General features: G+C 29.2%; 3 protein-coding genes and 1 long non-coding RNA gene across 4 annotated transcripts in view; 2 read left to right on the top strand and 2 right to left on the bottom strand.

Moving 5' to 3' along the window:
• Window positions 1–10,873, top strand: part of LOC106686309 (V-type proton ATPase 116 kDa subunit a 1) — a gene marked incomplete in the record, with an annotated part of 28,918 nt that extends 18,045 nt beyond the window's left edge. The window contains 4 exon segments of the mRNA XM_067050769.1: window positions 3,941–4,198; window positions 6,322–6,472; window positions 10,300–10,483; window positions 10,564–10,873. Coding sequence (XP_066906870.1) covers window positions 3,941–4,198; window positions 6,322–6,472; window positions 10,300–10,483; window positions 10,564–10,675 — 705 coding nt within the window.
• LOC106686310 (mitochondrial tRNA-specific 2-thiouridylase 1) lies at window positions 6,741–8,128 on the bottom strand. The gene has a single exon (XM_014429525.2). The coding sequence runs from the start codon at window positions 7,947–7,949 to the stop codon at window positions 6,807–6,809; it is 1,143 nt and encodes a 380-aa protein (XP_014285011.1). The 5' UTR covers window positions 7,950–8,128; the 3' UTR covers window positions 6,741–6,806.
• A 4,063-nt stretch (window positions 10,874–14,936) lies between the features above and the next one.
• Window positions 14,937–16,413, bottom strand: LOC106686311 (G-patch domain and KOW motifs-containing protein). Its single transcript, XM_014429526.2, has one exon. The coding sequence runs from the start codon at window positions 16,307–16,309 to the stop codon at window positions 15,002–15,004; it is 1,308 nt and encodes a 435-aa protein (XP_014285012.1). The 5' UTR covers window positions 16,310–16,413; the 3' UTR covers window positions 14,937–15,001.
• Window positions 16,414–16,789: 376 nt separating this feature from the next.
• The window catches only part of LOC106686300 (uncharacterized), a 177,866-nt gene continuing 171,596 nt past the window's right edge, over window positions 16,790–23,059 (top strand). The window contains exon 1 of the long non-coding RNA XR_001343996.3: window positions 16,790–17,143. This is a non-coding gene — a long non-coding RNA (uncharacterized lncRNA). The remainder of the gene's footprint in view (window positions 17,144–23,059) is intronic.

Genomic DNA, 23,059 nt, shown 5'->3' on the forward strand with positions numbered 1-23,059 from the left:
TTCTTTTCATTGTATCTTATCTTTGTATTTTTATTCCTATCATTGTATCATTTTGTATCTTTTTAGCCCTGATGAAGCCCTGCAAAGTGGGGCGAAACGTTGGAAAATAAATAGTTGTAAACTATTTTTGTTTCACTTTTGACCGCAACCCTGACCATCTTCTTATATATCAATTTTTACGGTCAACTATATATACATATATATAAAAATAATGTTTCTATATTTGGTAAACATTACACTGGTAGTTGTAAAAAATCTTCTGAATTATTTAATATTCCTTTCTACATTAGCTAGTACAGCGGAGTTGGGGAAAAATTAGCTGGGATAAAACTATAAGCTAAAATTGCCATGGAAACGATGTTGATTTATTAATTTAAATTGTTATATTTATTAAGGAACCATTAATAAATCAACATCGTTTCCATGGCAATTTTAGCTTATAGTTTTATCCCAACTAATGTTTGTCTAGCTTTGTAGTGCAGTATAGCTCCTACCTCAACATCATTAACTAATAGATTTTATAGTCGAGGCCTGTAGTACTTTTAACTTAAAACTTAAGCACCAGTACTGAAAAATTTCATTTTTATGTTTTTTGGGATACTGTTTACAAATTTCAACTTCCTGTCCTCCAATCTTTCCTAGAAACACATTATATTTAAAAAAATTAATCTTTTTTTGAGGAGAAGATAGTAGAGGGTCAGTAAAGAACACAGTAAAACTTATTTTATAAGTGCCAATGTTTTGGAAAAATTTCAGGCCTTAATCAGGGCTAAGAACAAAAAACAAGATAATGAATAAAAGGAAATATGGAGTATTGGAAGAGAAATATGGAGTCCCGGTGGCAGTCAATTAAGGTACCAAAATAGTAGAAGAAAACTATTTATTGTTAACCAATGTTTCGCCCCACTTTGCAGGACTAAATGACAACAAGATACAAACATGATAAGAATTGACAGAAAATTAAAATAAATATACAGAAAAAATATGAAAATATGTACAAAAAAAATTGTTAGAAATAATAATAATAATAATAATTTAAGAAAGTATACCTACAGGTAGAATAGAAACTAGTTACTAATAAGTACAGCCAGGGCCGTTTCATAATAAAGTACAAACTAATACAATTAGTCTTGTCGCTTTAACTTAGTACAATTACACTGACTTATACAATAGTGACTTGTACTTTAGTACTTTTTAACTCCTGTAATATCACTAATAGTCCTCTCTATTATGAACAAAATAAGTATTAGAGCAATTACCACATTGGTTTTATACTTGTACTATGAACTAATACTATTAGCTTTCATTATGAAACAGGACCCAGGTGTGATAGAATTCTAAATACAGAACTAGAGTAATAAAGTACTTGTTAGAACTAGTTATAAATATGACAAAGAGGTAGAAGTAAAAGGTAAACAGAAAGTGAAGTATAATAAATATGGCAAAGTGGAGGTATAGTGACAAGTAAAAGGAAATATTAAGAAAATTAATAAAAATAACAAATAAACAGAGGTGGAGTATCTATCAGATTGAAACAAAGATGTGATAAAATAGGCAAATATGTAATAAAATACTTTATCACACTCGTCCCCAATGTATGATCTATCACCAACTTAACGTTTACACCATGTCTAAAAGATTGTCGACTACTCATTATTGTTATTACTTGTCACAGTTTTATCCATATTGTTCTAATTTTTATTCTTATTCAATCAGGTTTATTTCTATTTTTATCAATGTATTTATTTAAACTTTTTTTTACTCTGTTTACTGTATGTAATATCTTTCTTATACATGTATCTCGTATATTTTTCTATTGTAATATTAGATGATCCTGTCATTTTACCAATCTGTATATTATAAAAAATCTTATCCTTCTTCAGGGTTAGCGAAGAAGTGGAGACATTTTATACCTGGCCCTCTAATCTAACTTGCCAGTTGTCATCTTTGTTTTGATCAGACAGGTACTCCCCCTTTTGTTTATTTGTTATTTTTATTAATTTTTTTATTATTTCCATTCACTTGTTACTATAGCTCCCCTTAGCCATATTTATTATACTTCACCTTCTGTTTATGTTTTTTCGCCTACCTCTTTTCCATATTTACAACTAGTTCTATCAAGTATATTTCTACAATTTATTACTCTGGTTCTGTATTTAGAATTCTATCATATCTGACTGTATTTATTAGTAACTAGTTCCTAGTCCACTTATATGTATACTTCCTTAAATTATTATTATTTCTTTCATATATTTTATAAACAAGCCCAGCGAAGTGGGGTGAAATATTGGTTAACAATAAATAGTTTTCTTTGACTATTTTGGTACCTTTATTGACAGCCACCCAGACTATCCTCCTACGAAATATGGAGTAACTAGAAAATAAGAAGATAGCAAATCATATAAGTGTATAAGTAGAATTGGAAGAAAAAGTACAGTATAAATATTTAAAAAGATAAAAACAGTATAAGAATACAGTAATATTAAATATAAACCAAAAGAAGTAAGTAATAAAAAATAAAATAATTTGATATAATGAACATAGCTTAATAACATGGGGAAGAAAAAGGAGAAAAAAAGAATGATACAAAATTGTAAATATGATATATGTGACATACCCCCTGATGACAGTGTACAAGCAAAATTAAAGTGTTACAAAAATTTGTTTGAAAAAGAGGAAATGTTTGTTGTTAATGTATGAAATTATTAAGTTAAAAGATTAACATAAACCCAACTAAATATTAATAGGAAGTAAGATCTGAAGGTATCTAAATATTATTAAATAAGTACATGATAAGTGAACATAAATAGAAAAGATGTCTTAAAATGCTGGATATGTGGAGCAAATCTTTTTTTGGCTTTACTCTTATGGCATCAACCTACACTAAACTAAGCATGTAGAAATTATTTATATTTTCACTAGATAATTTTTATTATCTGGGGCATTGCTGACGAGCCACTGCTCTTAGACTAATGGGCTTCAGTTAAATGAGGACCAGAAAGTTTAGGAGTAGTCTAGAAAAATTGCTCATTTGTGCTTTAAAGACACTTATTATGAATTTTAACTCAATATTTTTTCTGGAAGTATAAAAAAAATCTGTCTGCCTTTGATATTGAGGGAGTAAAATAAATATATTCTTCCTTTTAACCAGAAAATCATATATTGTCCTATGCATAATTTTATATTAAATCAAGGGAGAGAAAATTACCAACAATTTTAATTCTAATAATGTTTTTGTTTCATTACTCCATTTGGCATTGTATTTCTGAGATTGAATGCAGTCCAGCCAAGTAGGGACTTGAAAATTGTAGAATATACGTTTTTTTTGCAGTAAATGAGTAGTTTGTCAAATAGGAGTAATAGTAATCTACAACCAGTTTCTTGTCATTTCAGTCTTGTATGGGGATTCCAAGTAAGTCTTTTGTCAAGATAGAGTCCTAACTAGTGGATCTGTTATATAGACTTCAGTGGGACATTAAAAAGGATACTGCAGGGCAGGGTGTTGTGGGTTTATGACAGAGAGTAAAAGTGATTTGATGCGATTTATTTTAATTTTCCAGTCATTAAACTATTCTTCAATAGATACTGTACATGACTGCAGAGTTTGAGATGCAGTAATTGGATCATTATTTATAGATAGCACACATGTGTCATCAACATGCATTGTTAGGTTGGGTTGGGATATAAGCTGTATAAATTGTATAAAGCATGGGACATAAGAAACTTCCTGGGAGACTGAAGAAAGAGGAATGAGTCATACATAAATCCTTTAATTTTTTAACTTATAGGAAAGTGAGGAAAAAAAGAGATATCAGTGGTTAATATGTTTGACCAAAATCAACTATTAAACAGCATAAGTTTATGTGTAAATCAAATAATTATGTTACATAAACATAGCATGAACCGTTTGAAAAACTTTATTATTTTGTATAAATTACAGAATATTTTTGAAAAATGTGTGATATTCATAGCATTTATTTGTGTACCATGGATGCTCATAATAAAGCCAATCATTCTCATAAAGAGGAAAAAGAAAGAAGAAAAAGAGAAAAAGTTGGATGAAAACGAAAACAATGATAAATATGAACATAAGGTCAAGTTTCAAGATGAAGAAATTAAGAAAATGGAAATCCGGAGCGAACCTTGCCCTGGTGAGGTAAAAAAAAATAAAAGACAAATTGATGAAGTGGATCAAGAGGTATAGTTAAATATTTTTTATATTGTTTTTAAAAATTATCATAGTTCATTAATTAACAAAATAGCTTTATTTCATTTTTCTTCTATCATATTAATCATTATTCATCTAAAACACCAGTTTTGTATAATATCAAACCCTTCTCATAAATTAATTTTTTTATATTTATTGTACAGTATTAAACAAGACCATTGGCCAACAAATCGTAGCTACAAAATATCCATTATCAGAATTAATAAAAACGAAAACATATTGTTTTGTTTTTATGTTGACCATATCATTGAATAATTCCCAACAATAAATTATCATTACTAATTGAAGAAAGCATATGGAAAAAATTAATGAAGCTAGACTTTTAACTCAAATCAGGATCATCTCTCTTTTACCTTTTAAACAATTGTTTTGGAAAGTATAACCACCAACTTTTCAAAATGCTTCAGCCATCTTTATCAAATTGTAGTTGTCTCCTTATACCACATTTCCTATGCCCGGTAATTATTTAGTTTCAAAAAAGTGGGAAACTGTTTTAACAGGAACAGACTATCCTCGAGATACTCCGAAAAGTGCCGGAGGTGACCGATTACCAAACCTTCATTTAAAAATGAATTGCCTGCTACTTCAACAGATTTTTTTCCCTCTAGAGGGAATTTCTCCTGGAGAATAGTCATTACATCTTATTTTTGATTTTCTTATTAAAAAATAAACCATTTCGCGGTGAATAACTGCTCAAAAGCATCCAAGACCCAAATGCTACAGAAAGGGAGGAGGTGAGTACCCAAAAGTTAACAAAATGTAATCATAAAGGAGCAAGAAACAGTTCTAATTTGAAAACAGTCTAAAGAAGGCTAGAGGAAACAGTCTAATGAAGTCAACCCAATAAATTCTAGAAAATCTTCAGATTGATATCCAAAGAGCTAGCAAATGTTCCTTATGAATCTCTACCCACTGTAACAATATATAATATATACATATTTATGCAACTTGCTTGGTGGATATAAAACTGATATTTAGGAAGAAGCTATACGAATGGATATGGGTAAGGAATTTCAAAAGAGGTATCTCGTACAATAATTTTTTTTCAAATAAAGCAGGGAACGGATGTACAAATCAGTAACTTGAGATCTTGTATTGAACAGATGGATGGATAAACGCAGGGTGAGGAGGTCAATAATATTAGAAGGTTTTTTTATTTTAAGGATTGGAATATGAATGCACTAAGAAGGTATTGGCTTTGGATATTAAGTTGGAACCAAATTTGATCAGAGCAACACTGGGAGATATGAGAACATCTCGGAATGCAGAAGATGAATTTTATGAAGCAGTTCATGAATCTTTTTGGACTCATCTCTTGTTTACTAGATAGTCCTTCATACACTAGGCATCTGTAGTCAAGTTGTGGAAGAATGAAGGAGGATACTAGAAACTGACTGGTACTTAAGGGAAATAAATTTAGAAAGCTTCTAGTAGTTTCTTTAGATCCTAATTAAACATATAATGTTTGTTTATATAATATGTTAAAAATAATATTTGACTATAACACTTGACATTAAGGTCTATATTGGGTTTTATTGTCATAATATATATGATAATACTAAAACAGTGATAAAGTTCCAAATATTTCAAGGAAAAACCATTTATGTAATTTGATTAATCATTAATGTTTTATGTTGAAAATTGTAAATGATTAAAACATTAAATCTGAATTATACTAAATAGATATTGTCTACTAAAATTAATACAGTATTAAGGTACTCTTGTTTCATTTTTAAACTCCTTAGTCATATATATCACTCCCTAATATAAAACTTTTTAAAAATTGAACATCACAAAAACTATGATATTAAGTGTGTGCTTGCCTGCTTAAGAAATTTATCAAGAAGTATCATCTATTTTAAGGTAATTAAATTAAAAAGAATTGAAACACTCTACTTTAATTATTTTTTGTAATTTATAACTACATAGCACCAAATTTAGAGATTCAAACCTTAATCATTTCATATGTGCATAAAATTTATGAAACCACAATCAGTTAATTAAAAGTTTATTTTATTTTAATTCTTATATAGAAAGTTAGAGTAAATTTCTTAGTTATATTCATTAAAAAATTCGATGAAACCATTTTTAAGGAAATGGAAGAGTGGATGCATCATGAAGAAGATGCAGGCGTAGGAGAAATATTAATACATCAGTGTATTCACACAATTGAATTTGTATTAGGTTCTGTCAGCTACACTGCTTCGTACTTAAGACTTTGGGCTCTGTCCTTAGCTCATGCTCGTATGTATTTAAAACTATTTTTAGACATAAACTACATCTTCTCATTCATATTTATTCGAATTTTTTTGCGGAACTGACACATCGTTAGTAAAATATAAATAGGTGTTATATTGTATGGATGTATTTTACATAATAGTTGCATTTAATAACTATAGCTGTGTCCAATTCCAATTATTAAGGGTAAAATAACGAAAACACAATGAGAGGAGGAAATAGTAGGAATATGGAATTTGTTTAATTAAAAGGTAAATTAAAGAAGTTGACTGCATTTCTATGTAAAACTATTTTATTGTCCATTTATAATAGAAAAAAACAAAATGTTTTGTTCCATCTATTATAACTTAATGTCTGCAACATCTAAAGTGTACTTTGATGGGCCAGGATGAGATATCCGTGCACTTCCAAGGCATTCATTATCCTTGTAAAATACAGCATATTGTCCCGGTGTTAAAGCCCTCAGTGGACTTTCTAACTTTATAAATAAATTATTATTTGTAAGTTTATACATAGAACAATTTGTAAGTGGCTTCCCATGCTGGAACCTGAACTTGCAGCTGAAGGTGCCTTTTGACAAATTAATAGGTTCTGAATGAACCCAATGAGCTGGTCCAGTGGTCAAGCTATCACAGAATAAAATAGGGTGATAGTGTCCTTTTGCAACTAAAATATCTTCACCATCAGTCTTAATTGCTATGTAATATGCATCATCAAAACCACTAAGATGACATCTTTGGCCAATTGTCCAACTGTGTTTCCCAATGTGCTGGCCAACTATTTTCCCACTATCAATATCTATAAAGTTTCCCTTGGATGGTGATATATATTCCGTTATAAAATTTTTGAAATTCCTAGGACCAATGAAACAAATACCCATTGATTCTTTCTTACTTGCGAATCTCTCGAGACCTATACTTCTAGCGATGTGCTTCACCTGTGATTTTAGAAGGTTACCAATGGGAAATATGGTTTTACAGAGCGCATGCTGTGATATTTGGCTAAGGAAAAAAGTCTGGTCTTTGATTGGATCAAAAGCCTTTAACAACTTGGCTCCTGGTGGTTTAAAATTATCACTAATAACAGTACGAGCATAGTGACCTGTCGCAATAGCATTTACATTCACTTTGTTGAAAGCAAAATCAATGAAACGATTGAACTTAATATTTTTGTTGCAAAGAATATCAGGGTTTGGTGTTAGACCATTTTTATAATCGGAAATTAAATCGTCAAACACTTCAGTCCAATACTCTTTAACGAAATTGGCTTCATAAAAAGGAATATCTAATAATTTACACACTTCCTGGGCATCATTTAAATCTTTTTCAACACTACAAAATCCTGTTTCATCAATCAAATCCCAATTTTTCATAAAAACGCCGACTGTTTCATACTTCTTTGACAGTATATAAGCACTAACTGCACTGTCCACACCTCCAGATATGCCTACAGCTATTTTTCTTACCTCTTTTAACAGGTGCATTTTGATTTAAAGAACTTAATAAAATCATAGATTGAAACATTATAAAAAGACACAATTAAACATATAAAGGTTCAGTAACAATAATTTTAAGGTAAAATAGCTCAAGAAATCACAGCTATCATAATGTGAGATTAGGTATTTATTTATAAAAACAAATCTTGATAAAGAACATAACCTTCTTGATTAATATTCTTGGAGGAATGAATATAAAAGCGCGGGTAAGTTGACAGGAAAAGAAAAGGCAAAAACTTGTGCCTTTATGAACACCGTGGGCGTGACAGGAGGAAATCACCAGCTACTACGGTCTCTGTATAACAGTTGTTGAGTTTCGTATGAATTTCTTGATTAAACTACGAATTCCTCAAGCAATGTGGAAAGTGAAGCCAATAAGAGGAGAGTTGACTAGGTTTATCAAAATCCACGAAGACGTTCGGAACTCTGCATTGCAATATAATATGAGACAGGAGGTTGTCCATGAGTGAACCTCCTCCCCATTACTCCTCCATCTCCACCACACCCACGGTGTCCATAAGACCCGTCTTTTGGCTTCACTTTTCCTAGCAGCTTACCACCGGCTTAGAGGAAGGATTACAATGTAAAGACATTGTAATAATTCCTCTAAGCCAGTGGTTCCCTACCAGTCTGCGGACCACTAAATCTGAAACTGAGCTACGCACGATCCACTTTCTACTGCTTACCTGAGACATAAAGAGTGTCCTTCCCAGGAAAATGGCCATTTCGAGACATTATTATAGAGAATTTACCTGTTAAAACTTTCAACTAACTCTTAAAACTCAAGAAAGTAAACGTTAGAACAGTTAGACTTGGGACATAATGTTCTTCCCAGAAAAATGACCATTTTGAGACACTACTATATTGAATTTATCTGTTAAAACTTTCAACTAACTCTTTAAAATTAAGAAAGGTAAACGATAGAACAGTTCTAACAATTAGTCCTCCCAAAAAATATGCTGCCGAACGGTCCCGCGGCCCACCCCTAGGGCTCTCGCTACTCACCAGTGTCCCACCTGCTAGCAACCATTGCTCTAAGGAATGGAAAACATTCTTCGGTCCAAGATAGAAAAATGTTTTCATGAATTTTTTCGAAAATAAATTAAACGTAAATGTCGAACCTGTTCAGTAGGTAAAATTTTCTTTTCTTCATAAAAATAATAATTGAAATATTTTTACAATTTAAATCGTTTTATTTCTTATTCGTAACTTCTTTTTTTTTTTTTTTTACAGTTTAATATTGATAAGCACATTCCATTTTCCGAATCGGAAAGTTTTCCAAAAGAACAAGTTAATTTTATTTTTTTTCCAAATATAGTATGGTGTCCTATGGATTTTCACAAATATATGGGTAATTTAGATAATTTAACTCATGATGACTGATTAAGTTAACATGCATTGTAAAACGTGTTGGATAGGAATACGGACGAAATCATAATTTTTCATCCCCTCCCCCTATCGTAAAGTTTATTAATAAATGTTATTTATATATAAATAAATCCACATCTTCACCCTAAAAAAAAAACCTATGTAAGAAATTTTCTTTCGAAATTGCTTATTATTAATCCAAAGAAAGCCATGAAGAGCGCAATCAAGATGATGTACCCATTTCGCCATTTTCTTGTTTTTGATATGCAAATCCACTCTTTCATGGATTGGATTAGAAATTCTCTATCTCTTTTTACGAATTCAAGTTACCTGGTGCCGAGTCTCTTTTACTATTCCCATCCGACTAAATCTCAAGGAGCTCCTCTTCACCTTATCACCTTTCTGCTGTCTGCTATGCGAAAGTTTTTAGATTCATGTAGTGTACATGGTCTGATCATTTTATTTTTCCTTTCTTGATACTAGGTGGGGATCTCCATAGAGATCATTAGGTTTGTATTTCCGGAAAATTTTTGATTGGTTGTTGAAAACAGTTTTCCTCCGAGTTCCTTCCAGGCCTTATCAGGACGTTTTAATTTAGACAAATATTTTTGAAGTCTTTGCTCCAGGGGCCATCTTACCTTCCATTTTTCATACTTGGAGACTTATGCTCTCCCCTTGCCTTATTTTTTCCTCAGCACTATATGGGTTATCTCCAGGCTGTTAAAGTGTTATTAAATGAAATTAATAGAGCCAAAATAAAGGTGCTCAGTAATCCATTACATCAATAACATAGTGCTTTATTTTTTTAATGGCTCACATAGAACTTTGAAAATCACTAAGATGTTGATTAATAAGTTGATCAGATTCAAAACCAATTAAGTTTGTTGTAACTAACATCATATTTGATATAAAAATATATTTTTTTTAATGTGTATATTAATTTGAAATTTTTATCAACTCATTTTTACAGAACTTTCTGATGTGCTATGGGAAATGATTTTCAAAACATTTGGCTTGGGGTTGTCTGCTAAGTTGGGTGTTGGTGGATCTATAGTCCTTCTTTTGACTTTTTATTTCTGGGCCTTGATTACTGTGTGTGTCCTATGCATAATGGAAGGCTTGTCAGCATTTTTGCATGCTTTAAGATTACATTGGTAATTATATATGTTCTTTAAATAACTTATTATTATTGTATCCTTAAGTATAAAACATGTCTAATAAATATTTCTTACAGGATGGAATTTCAAAGTAAATTTTACAAAGGTCAAGGATATCCTTTTATTCCATTTTCCTACAAAGGGTTACTTGATGAAATTAGACAGGTAGAGAAAGGGCATGGTGGTTAGTTACATTATTGTGTTGATAGAATCTATGAGTTTATTATGTTGCAATGCTTCAAATGTTTTTTATTTCATATATAGAAGGTAGAAGAAGAGTTAAAATAATTATATATTTGTTATTGAATCACAGTCTTGTTTATTGTTCAATAAAAAATGTTTATACTGTTACCAAAATGGAACTCATATATACAATGAAGAATCAACTATTTTTTTTTTACTTTATAAGCTATATCAATCACTTTTTCATTACTCAACAAAATCCTAAAATTCTACCTATAACTTATAGAGATATAGAGGAATGCTGTGGCTTGGGTTTATTTTGTGAAATAGAGTTCTTGAATAAATTATCGATATACCTTTCAAAACAATTTCACAAAACTATTGCATGATTTCTTATTTGAATTGAGAGTTCAGCTATAAAGAATCTTAAGATCAATCCTAATAATTATCAACTATTTTATTTCATGAAAATCATTCAATTTGTAGATCTCATTAGATATTTATTGGTTTATTGAAAGTAAACACAAATAGCTCAACTAAAGCTGTTTGTTGGTCCTTAACCCCATTTTTAAAAAATATAGATTAATTTATTTTTTTCTTTTAATGTGTACATTAATTTGTCTATTGATTATTTCAATCAGTCAAAAAACCCCTCAAATTATGAATTTGTTTTGTCTTTTATCTAATACTAGTAGTAGCCTGCGGTTTCACCAGGAATAAATTTGGATTATTGAGGTCTGTTTGATACATATGAGTAGATGAAAAAAAAACAAATAATATAATTGGTTATATTATAATAATATAATATTAATGGTTATATTATTATTGTTGTTTTCAATTTTTTTTTCTATTCATTTCTTTTGTTAATCTTTACTTATATTTTGCCTCTTTGTCTATTATTATGGTTACATATATTTTCTTTCTCTCAATTTTACTTTTCTTTCCATATTTTAATTTTTAAATTATTAATAACTAATATATTTATATTTCTTTGCATTATGTAACTTCATTTTTATTTTATTTCCTTAGTTATATTATTTTACCTACTTATTCTATTACCTATGTATACATTTTATTTTCCATTTCTCTCATCACTTTATTTTATTAATTCCATTCTGTAAAATTATTTACTTTATGTAATCATGTTTATATTTTATTTTCTATATTCACTGGTTGTTATCTTGTTCTGTTCTTAACCCTGATGAAGGCTAGAAACTCTAGCTGAAACGTTGGCACGATTAAATAAGTTACATAGACTTATTTGTGTTTTATTTTGACCTCTTTCCATGGGTATAAAGTTGCATCAATTACTCAAAACATAAAAATTCCCTAAGGCATTCACTATCTATTACCTTATCTTCCATACCTTAACAGCTATTGAAATGCAACCATCATAGTGCACAATGTGAGATTCAAGGCTCCTACCACACAAAAAACTAGTTTTCTGCTTTTATTTTTTATTTCAGGAAGTGATATAAATAAAAACCATTTTAAAATTGGATTTTATTGTTTAAAGATTATACTCCAATAATGTTTAAGGCAGTTTCACTATGCATTATGTACATGGAGAGAAAAGACAAAATCCTAATTTCACCTTCCAGCAAGAATTTTTTTTATTTAACAAGATGAAAAAGCATTGCAATTCACATTAGAAATTAATTAAATTCATAAACCATTTAACATACATTCATCCAAATAAATAAGGTTAAACTTTTCTTACATGATAGTATAAATGAAAAAAAAATTACTAAAGTGAACCTAATTTAATTTAGTTAAATTAATTAAAAACACACCCTTCAGGTATTGTCTAGTGAAAATTGAAAGTATCATTATGAGTGTTTACCTTTACACTACAGGGAGAAGTTGGTTGGGGGTGTACTCACTGACCCTGATATACACTATGCACTTTCAGATTTTGAATTTAAACTTTAGTTTCTTCTTCTTCTTTCTTTATAACAAGGTTTGGACATTCTTTGTATAAAATAAACTTACATGGTCAACAATATACCCATGCAGACAGGTACTCAATCAATCTATAAGAAAATGTCTGATTTTGTATCAACTAATTTTATTGGTATAAAGGTAAGCACTTGTTTTTTATTAGTGTTTCCATCATTACTAAATTTCTGCTTGTATATACTATGTGCACACTTTACTGTAAAACTTATATTTTTTTAATAATGCAAATACTGAGATAACGATGGTTCTGTACTGCACTGACTTTTCATAGAATTTTTTCCCAAAAGATCTAGTCTTATGACAATATTAAACATTTCCACTGAATGTAATGTCCATAAGTAGTTCCTAATAAACTTGACATGGATGTAAATGCTGAAAATAGTAGTTCATCTGCTGAGTGTAATTGTTGACTAGATGTTCTATATTTTAATACACTACTTTGTTCCACAAAATGAAAGTTACATGAAGCTAATTTGCAAGTTGAATGATAAATGTGAATAAAATTTTGTAACAGTTATCCCATCTTTCTTTTTTATATCTACTGTTTAAAACTTTTAATTTTGGTTCCAATCTCATCAGAACACCTGCTTAATTTAAAGTAGTCCACTATTTGAGTGAAGGAAATATCACTCATCTTCAAAAATAAACCCATAGGTTTTTTTTTAGTCTTATAAAAAAAATCTTCTTTATTAAAATTACAAGATTTTTCCAATGATTTTTCCACAGAGCAATAAAACAAACAATTTTTCTCAATCCAGACAATAGTTTTACCTATATTGGGAAAAATACTTTTGAATGAGGAGAAAATTAAAAGTTTTTGAGGTTATATTTAATATTACATATTAATAATGATTTTTTGATCTGAAAAATTAAGATATACTTTTGTAATGCAATTTTAAATAATTGGGATTTACTGAGTGGAGCAGCTTAGTGGATAAGGCACTGTGCTCGAATCTTCTAGGCCTGGATTCGAGCCTGGTAATTATTTATTCTGTTAGATCAGTGGTGGAGCAGCCTTGGGGTAGGGTGACTCCTAGGACACATCTGGTGTCTTTAAAAGGCGTTTCCTTAATTGAGGAAAAATTTGGCGATTGAGCGTAGTCCATGCCAAATCACCTTCTTGGACTCCTGTTGGTCCAGAAACAGTGATTTTTATCAATTAGTGGACCCAAGTCCGTTCATGGGTTAAAGTGGTACAGATTTTTTTTTATCGTAAAATAATTGAGCAAACTTATTTTACAATCAGTTGAAGGATCCCTTACAAATAAAATATAATACAGTATCAAAATGTTCTGTGCAACAAGAAAAAAAAAAAAAAATAGGAAGGTGGTCCATGTGCGGTAAAAAAAAACAGAAATAGTAATTAAACTATTTAATGTGAGACGTTTCGCCCCATGTTGCAGTGCTAAAAAAAATAATTAAATTTAAAACTATGTTACATTATTAAACTAAACTTTGTTACATTATTTTAGTTGTTTTGTATCTTTTTTAGCCCTGATGAAGCCATGCAAAGTGGGGCGAAATGTTGGCTCACATTACAAAATTTAATTACTATTTGAGTTTTTTCTACAGCACTTGGACCATCTTCCTTTTAAATAATACACACGGTCAATCAACAATCTTCCAAAAAAAATACTGGAATGAAACTACTACTTAACAAATTTTTACAATGCCTTCGTAAAACACAATGGGATACACAGTTGATTTTTAATGTGTCAGCCAATTTTTGAATTTTTATTCATCATCCTCTTAATTGAACATTATAATAATTAATAGCATAATTAAGATACTCAACATTGTTGAAGCCACACTAGTTACTATACTTAGTTCAGTTATTTAATTAAAAATAATAAATTTGAAAATAGGCCAATAACATTAATGATCATTATTAAAAACAAAATTAAATGGTCCTTTTGAACTAATGACTTATCTTATTAACACTTTTGATGGATTTTATTTTTTAGTAGAAGTGTACTTATTTGTTACAAAAATAATTTTAATTTATTATTATTATTGAATGATCATACAATAAATTGTATGTATATAGATTTAGGTTTTTAAATATCAAGGCAGATTTAGGCGAGAGAATGATTTGTTTTCTTACCAAACTAGCACATACACACTAAAAGCTACTTCCTTAGCTTGTACATCAACACTTCTTCATTTACACTAATAGAGATAATTATACTTGAATACTCCAGATGACTATAGAGAGAGTGATAAGAAAAAATTAATGGACTCATTAAAATAATAGACAAAGTTATCACCATCAATTAAAACAGTATTAAGGATAAATAAGGATATGCGATATATATAAATAAATGTATTCAAGTCAATTAAAATAAAATATGTACAGAGTCAAAAGAACAACATTTATGATCGACTTCTATGATTTCTTTTCTTTTTCTTCTTATGAGTTCTATTCCGACTCCTACTCCTAGACCTATGCTTTGAACTATGTTTACGATGTTTTTTTGATTTTGATTTCTTTCTGTCGTCAGAAGAGGTAGAATCAGATGATTCTGATTCAACACTATCTTTATCATATTTCCTGCTTCTATCAGCCTTGTATTTATCACTTTTGTGTTTAGTTCTTCTGTCAGAATCAGACTCCGATGAGTCACGTTTATCACGAGTATATTTATACTTTCTATGTCTAGATTCTGAAATATCATCCGATCTTTTTCTGTCTCTATTTCTGTAGGAATCATATTTTTTGTGCTCTCGTTTGGATTTTCTATCATCTTCTGGACTGCTATCTTTTTTAAAATCCCTTTCTGGTGCTTTTTCCTTTTTTTGACTAGAGACAGGTAATGGTTTTTTTTCAACAAATTCATCATATTCTTTTATATTTAGTATTTTTGAATTTTTATTATATTCACTAGATGTAACTAGTGTAACAAGATTTTCACTAATAGAAATAACATCATTTCGCAATGTAAGCCTAACAATTATTCTACCAGGTAAATCATTAAATCCTTCAACTTTTCCATACAAGCCTTTATTTTGACCCGATATCACTTTAATGAAAGCACCTTTTTTCATAATCAATTCTTCTTTAGATTCCGTTTTTACAGTTTGAATCACTTTGTCAGCACCGAGACCCATCCCTTTAGGACGCAGCACTGGGTTGATCGGCTCAACTACTTTAGCATTTTTGCCAACACCTTTATCTGGTTGCCAACCCATACCACGCAACACAGCTAATCCAAACTGATTTACAGGCATATTATCATAGTCTTCTAAAGTTGATTCCTTTTCACTAACTTTCACAGCTTCTACTTGGGGTATTGTAAGTGTTTCTTGAACTTCTTCTGTTTCATTAACCTTTTTTAAGTCTTCCAATATTTCTTTGGCAGCTAATTCATCAAGAGTCAACGGTTTGGTGTCTTCGTCTTTAGAATTCTCAATTTTCACATCATCAGTATCTGATACAGTTTTTTTCTTTTCCTTCCTTGCTTTCAAAGCTTCAATCATGTTGTCCCTTAGAATGTTTCCATTTCTTAATGGAATTATTGGCAATTCCTTTTCTTTGTCTTCACCATTTAAAAGTTTTATAGAATTTTCTTCTAAACAAGCTATGAATTGAATCTCCTTTTCTTCCTTTTTCGGCAATGACAATACCGCTTTCTTGTTTATTTTTGTGAAACCAAATGAGATTTTTTTTGGCTCTTCTGCCATTGTGTCTTCAAAAAGTTTAAAAACCTAAAATACACTAACATGAATACAAAAACTAAACAAGAACCTCCAACTAACTAACATAACCTGATCATCAACACTAAGGAGAACTATATACTATTCATTCAAACTAAACGATTTTTAATTAAAAAACTAAATATGGAACTTTAGTCTTGATAGTTTTGAAAGAAGTTTATATAATATAATAAAAATATAAAATACTTTTAAAATATTTTTCATCTATAAGATAACAAATAATTTTATTGTGACTATTTTTATATAAAAATGATTATGTTTCCTTACTCATTTCAATAATATTACATTTTAATATTAATGATTAAACGTAATACCTCATGTTTTAATGTTTATGATATTTTATTCAATTATAATTTAAATAGCGTATTTTGTGGGCTTAAGGTGGTAACACTGAATCATATCTTGGAACTCCAGTTACTTCGAAACAGTCGTCAGTGGAGTCATGAAGTCCGTGGTACTGTGTCGAATAAGTTTTTTTCGAAAATAATTTAGTCCTTATGAAATTTTAATTATTCACTAGGCATATTTAAAAATAGTTTCAAGTCTGTTACTTAAATTATGAAAAATAGTTCCGATTTTAATTTTAAAGAAACAATATATTTATTTCCAATTATTTTCTTTTCTGAATTTATAATGTCATATAACTTTTAAAAGATATTCTTAGTGCTTACTGATGTGAAACTTGTACAGGCCAGTGGTCATGTTAAAATTATAATTTTGTTATCGTTACGGAAATGTCTTGATATTTTGAGAAGTTACTTTTTAAATACTAGCGTCTAAGAAACCAGGATTACTTTTAAGGTAAGAAAATTAGATTAAGTTCCTTAAAACAGTTTTCATTTCAGATCTTATAGATATTTTTCTTTAAAAAAAAAGAAAACGACTTTTATTATTGATATAATTTTGATATATTTAACGTTTAGAACTATGATCATTGAAAATTTTGTTAAATGTCTTTTCAAATTATTCTTTTTTCTTACTCTTACTACATATTCCGACTATAACTTTAAACAATTATATTTTATGGCACTGGTTCTTAGAATCTGTTTCCGGTTATTGCTGAAATGGTTAACAGGTTAAATGCTATGTATAGAAATTTTATTTCATTATCTATTTGATTCAAATTTGTTTTGGTAGGTATGATCATATTCAAGATAATTGTGAACTTGATTTATATTTTTAATGGTGAAGTATTTTTTTGCTGTACACTCTTCTAGGATTCTATGCGTTTTTTCTTTTTGATTCTTGAAAAGTAATTCGTACATAATCGTAATTCTTAAAAGTAACGATATGAAATTTTTTCAATGTAAAGATAAATAAGTTATATTTAAAGGGAAGATTATATCACCAATTTCAAAAATTAGTGGATTAATCCTGCCTATTATATAACTATATTTATTTAATCATTCTCATTTCCTATGGATTAGATTTAAGTTTTAAAATAATTTTATGCATACATCAGTTTAACTAAAGGTTTAAGAAATGTTTGTACAAATTAAGAAAAGGCGGGTTTATTTGTTGAAGTTCTTGGTACTTGGCGCCATCGCTGTAAAAATGGCTCGAAAGCCTCTAACGCTGTTCGTGAAATTAATTCTGAGCGGGAAGAAATGGTTTCCATGCGATTTGGAAAATTAAATTAAAATGTGACATTTTGAGTTCTACTAACGGGTGATTCTTCAGAAGACTGTATTATTGCAGTTTATATAATTCACTTCACATTTACTAGTTGTATATTTATTTAATGCAGTAGGAAATTTCAATGTGTAAATTAAAAAAAAAAAAATGTGACGAGGAAATGAGTTATTCAGGTCGCACTCGCTCATCGGGTTGAGTTGAATGAGCTTTTTTTTTCTCTTATACTTTTAGAAACTTTTGTAAGTTTTACGGTATAATCAAAGGTATACGAAATTTTATGAATTTTTCACAAAAATAGATAGAATAAAGATAATTTATATGTATATATAGTTGACTGTAAAAATTTTATATATAAGAAGATGGTTAGGGTTGCGGTCAAAAGAGAAACAAAAATAGTTTACAACTATTTATTTTCCAATAAATAATAAATAGTTAGGAAAATAAATAGATGTAAACTATTTTTGTTTCTCTTTTGACCGCAACCCTGACTATCTTCTTATATATAAAAATAATTTAGTTCGTTATGCTCTGTATGTAGATTTCCGTTAAGAAGGGGTTCATTTAAAGACATCACAAAAATATAATTAAACAATAATATACATATTTTATTTTTATTATTAACTTTTTAGGTATGATAAAAAGCAAATTTGCTAAAATATGAGTCCTAATAGAGTAGTTTACGTTCAATAGTTGCCAAAATACAATTTTTCAATAAAGCAACATTTGTTTCTCCAGTATTGAAAAATATGTAATATATATATATATTTTTTTATTTTGACTAATATTACGCAAACTATTACTCCTATGCAGAGTTGGGTAACTATGAAATTAATATCTAACTGGATGAGATATTTAATTATCAATGGTTCATTCATAAATAAGGTTCGTATCCATGGCAATTTTAGCTATTAGTTTCAACTATAGATAATTTTTGCCTATCTCTGCTCTTACGTTAGCGATGTCTATTATCTCTCAATTGAGGAATAGTACATTTTCCATTATAAAAATGTTATATTTCTATAACTATATTAGAGATATAGCAAATGTCATTAAAAAGTGAATATTAAAATATTTAAGGTACACGTTCTCTTTCAAGATTATTTGATTCGATACAAATTTGAAATTTTCGTTCGGAGCTCCATATCCTTAAAACTACTTACGACACTAAAAAATGTCTAAGCATATTAATGGTGTGTATAAAAAAAAATTACCGTTTTATCCAATTCAAGATTTCAAAGGACTCTACATATTTTAATCCTATTTATTACTTACCAATACTTAATAATCTCTTTAGAGCATTCTCTAAGTCTTGTTTAATCCCAATCGACTTCTTCAAAAAAAGCCTCAGTTTAGTTATTTGTTTCAAAGAAGAAACATGACAGTGTCCGACGAAATTCTTGTAATTTTAAGGCATTACTGTAACAACAGTTTCACAGCCGGTGAAGTAACTTGTCAAATTATTAAATATGGAAGAGAAGGTGTCCTTGACCAGGTTTGAAGTTGGTTTGAAAAATTTAGCAGTGGAGATACGACGTTGGAAAGGATGAAGGGCTCCGGGCGACCATTAATGAATGGATATTGATGTGCTTCTGCAGGAAGCTGTTGAGTAAAATCCGTCCACAAGTACTCACGAACTTGCCAGGGAGTGTTGTGTGTCGAAAGATACTGTTAGTCGCCATCTACTCTCCATGGGAAAGGTGAAAAAGAGCAGTAGACTGGTCCCTCACGAACTTACTCCTCAGCAATCATTTCCCGCAGAACCAAAGAAAAGTTTAAAGAACTTGATGGGTTCGAACTCCTGCCTCATCCACCATATAGACCAGACCTCGCGCCATCGGATTGCTACTTGTTTCGATCCATGGCCCATTTCCTTCTAGGGAAAACATTTGATTATTTTGCGGAAGTTGAAATTGCAGCCCAAGAGTTTTTTAATAGCCATCCCAAAGAATGGTATCAGCGTAGGATTGAGCAATTGTCTAGCAGATGGCTAATGGTAGATAACCATAAACTATACTTTGAGTATTAATTGTATTTTATATCAAAGAAATAATAATATAAATATTGTTTTAATTATATTATTTCAATTTCTTGAGACAAGGTAATTATTTATTAAATAAATCAAAACTTGTATCCTTTTTTGTCTCAACACTTTTAATTTTTCACCAGTCCAACGTTTCGTATGGTAGTGAATTTGTGTGGATAATCTTATATAAGAAGAATTAAATATTTATGATTTTAAATTTTAAAAAATAGGCTTTTAACTTATAATTAATGAATGACCTGGGCAGAATAGCCTGCAAAAGTAACTCTAAATTTAATGTGAGGAAGAAATTATAATTGAAGATGTCCTTGAGGATGGCTAAAAAGGCCGAAACGTTGGACTGGTGAAAAATAAAAAGTGTTGAGACAAAAAAGGATACAAGTTTTGATTTATTTAATAAATAAATATTGCTATAATTTTTTTATACACCCCATTATTTAAAGTAGATCAAACTTTCTAAAATATGAGCTATAATAAAATTCTTTACGTACAATAGTTTTTCAAAGTGCAGAATTTTTTTTTTCAAATAATGGAAAATAAATATTTTGTGAATATCATAGAAACTGTTGCTCCTCATAACTATTTGTTCTTAACTTAAAAGAATATACAAAAATTAATTTTTTGTAGCTTCTGAAACAGACGCTATTTTTTATTTCCCTTTGCCATGGTTGTAGTACAAGAGCCTAAGAGGAGAAAAAAGGCAGTTATTTCACCCGAATTTTTGATTACTTAATTGAAAACTAGGTATAATTACTAATAAACTACTTTATAGTAAGTTAAATTTCCTTTATTTTGTGTTGGCAGACATATGTGCGTCTTATGGGTCTAGAGATATATTTTTTTCAAAAATCCAACATTTTATACGAACAATAGTTTTCGTTTATGTAATCAAAAATTGGGGTGAAATAATTGCCTTCTTTTCTTCCCGGCTCTTGTACTATTGGTAGAGTCATCAATTTTGACTCTTAATTGTATTTAGTTTTGAATACAATTTGTATGTAATAACTTCTATTTTTTTCTCCTTTTGGGCCCTTGGACTAACTGATAGGGTTTACGTTGTTCTTTTTAGTTCGAAGAATTAAGTTTGTGAAACACTTAGGTTTTTTTACCGATTGTAAATTTAATCGCTTATTAAATAAATCAAAAATTGTATCCTTATTAGTCTCAACACTTTTTATTTCAACAGCCCAACGTTTCGGCCATTTCGGCCATCCTCAAGGACAATCTTCAATTATAAATTCTTCCTCACATTAAAATTTAAAATTTGTTTTGCAGGCAATTCTGCCCAGGTCATTAATTATAAGTTAAAAAACTATTTTTTATTTAAAATAATAAGATTTAGATATTTATGATTTAAATAAAAAATAGGTTTTTAACTTATAACTAATGACCTGGGCAGAATATTCTGCAAAACAAATTTTAAATTTTAATGTGAGGAAGAATTTATAATTGAAGATTGTCCTTGAGGATGGCCGAAATGGCCGAAACGTTGGGCTGTTGAAATAAAAAGTGTTGAGACTAATCAGGATACAATTTTTGATTTATTTAATAAACAATTACCTGTCTCAAGAAATTGAAATAATATATTTATTCGCTTAGTTAGTAAAAAAAACAGTCCATTTTCCCCTTTAGTTTATCAATTCAACATTTGATTTTAAATAAGCGACTTTGATGGAGGTATTTTTTTCACAATCTAAATGCTCGTTAAATACAGACTGAATATGTTTTAATGCTGTGAATACAGTCTAATGAAATAAGTGGAAAGAGTTTCTGACCAATTGAAGGGAAAATTCACTTATCGTTGGAGCTTCCTCTGAGAATTCCTAGAGTAAACGAATTACCTAATTATATAAAGAAAGGTAAAAAAAGCAAAACACTGGCTTCATTTGTATTTATTTTATAACATATCAAATATTTAATGAATACATTTAATATAGTATAAATTTCCAACACATTCGGCAAAATCAATATTATAATCTTTGTTAATATGCTGAGGTGGAAAAACTTCCCATTATTCTACAATTATTTTAGATGTATAGTCTAAATGTATTATTTTCGGTATTTACCCCATACTCATGTTTTATGTATCCTACAATTGTAACAATTAATTTAATATTATCAACAATTTTTTTCTATATATTATATGTATACAATTATTTAATTATAATTGTATACTTATAAATCTTATAATCTATATTTACCTCATATTTGTCAATTATATCAATTTCTATTATGAAATAGTGTCGTTTATATGCATATTTGTAATTAAAAAAAAAATTGCTATCACATTGTTTAAATAATGTTAATTTTGAAGGATAACAAACTTTTTGAATATCTCTTAAAACTTTACCATAAAATTTAATGAAATTTTACCTTAAGTTCCCCTTTCTTCAATAGTTGCTATACATTTCAATTTGGAAATTAAGACAAAATTAGGGAATTAAGGCAAAAATGAGTAATAAAAGTTTCGTAAATTAAGGGAATAACGATCGATAAGTGGTTGGCGCTTTGAAATTTAATAATAAAAAAATTTCCTTCACTGCTGGTGCATTCACTCAGCCTTTTAACACAACCAATGCATTACATTACCTCTTTGGACATATCAATATGCCAAGTTGCTGTTTTTTTTTTTTACCTCCTTATTGATATGTCTATATTTAATACATTTTAATATTTAAGTAAAAAAAATATGTTTTTTTCAATTAAGCAATTTTGTTTCTAAACCCTTTCCCTGATTTTTTTATTTGTATGGCCTGCCTATTTATTATATAAGCATAATGTGTATTTAAATTTTTTAAAAATCTGTTTTATGGTTTAGTAATAACTAACTGTTAATATTTTTAATTATATGAATTACTTCTAGGATCCTTCTTCTTTTAGTGTTTTGTGTCATATCTATTATTTTGGGGATTTTGAAGTTTTTTTTTTTTTAATAATTTATTTATTGATATTTACAACTGTATACACATATATACAACAAGTAAATTTGCTGTAGGTGACATAGTAACATGATAAAAACGTGGAGAATCTACCCACTGATA

Source organism: Halyomorpha halys, unplaced genomic scaffold (genome assembly GCF_000696795.3).
Source record: "Halyomorpha halys isolate HHAL.00 unplaced genomic scaffold, Hhal_1.1 Scaffold806.1, whole genome shotgun sequence".
Classification (NCBI taxonomy): Eukaryota; Metazoa; Arthropoda; class Insecta; order Hemiptera; family Pentatomidae; genus Halyomorpha; species Halyomorpha halys.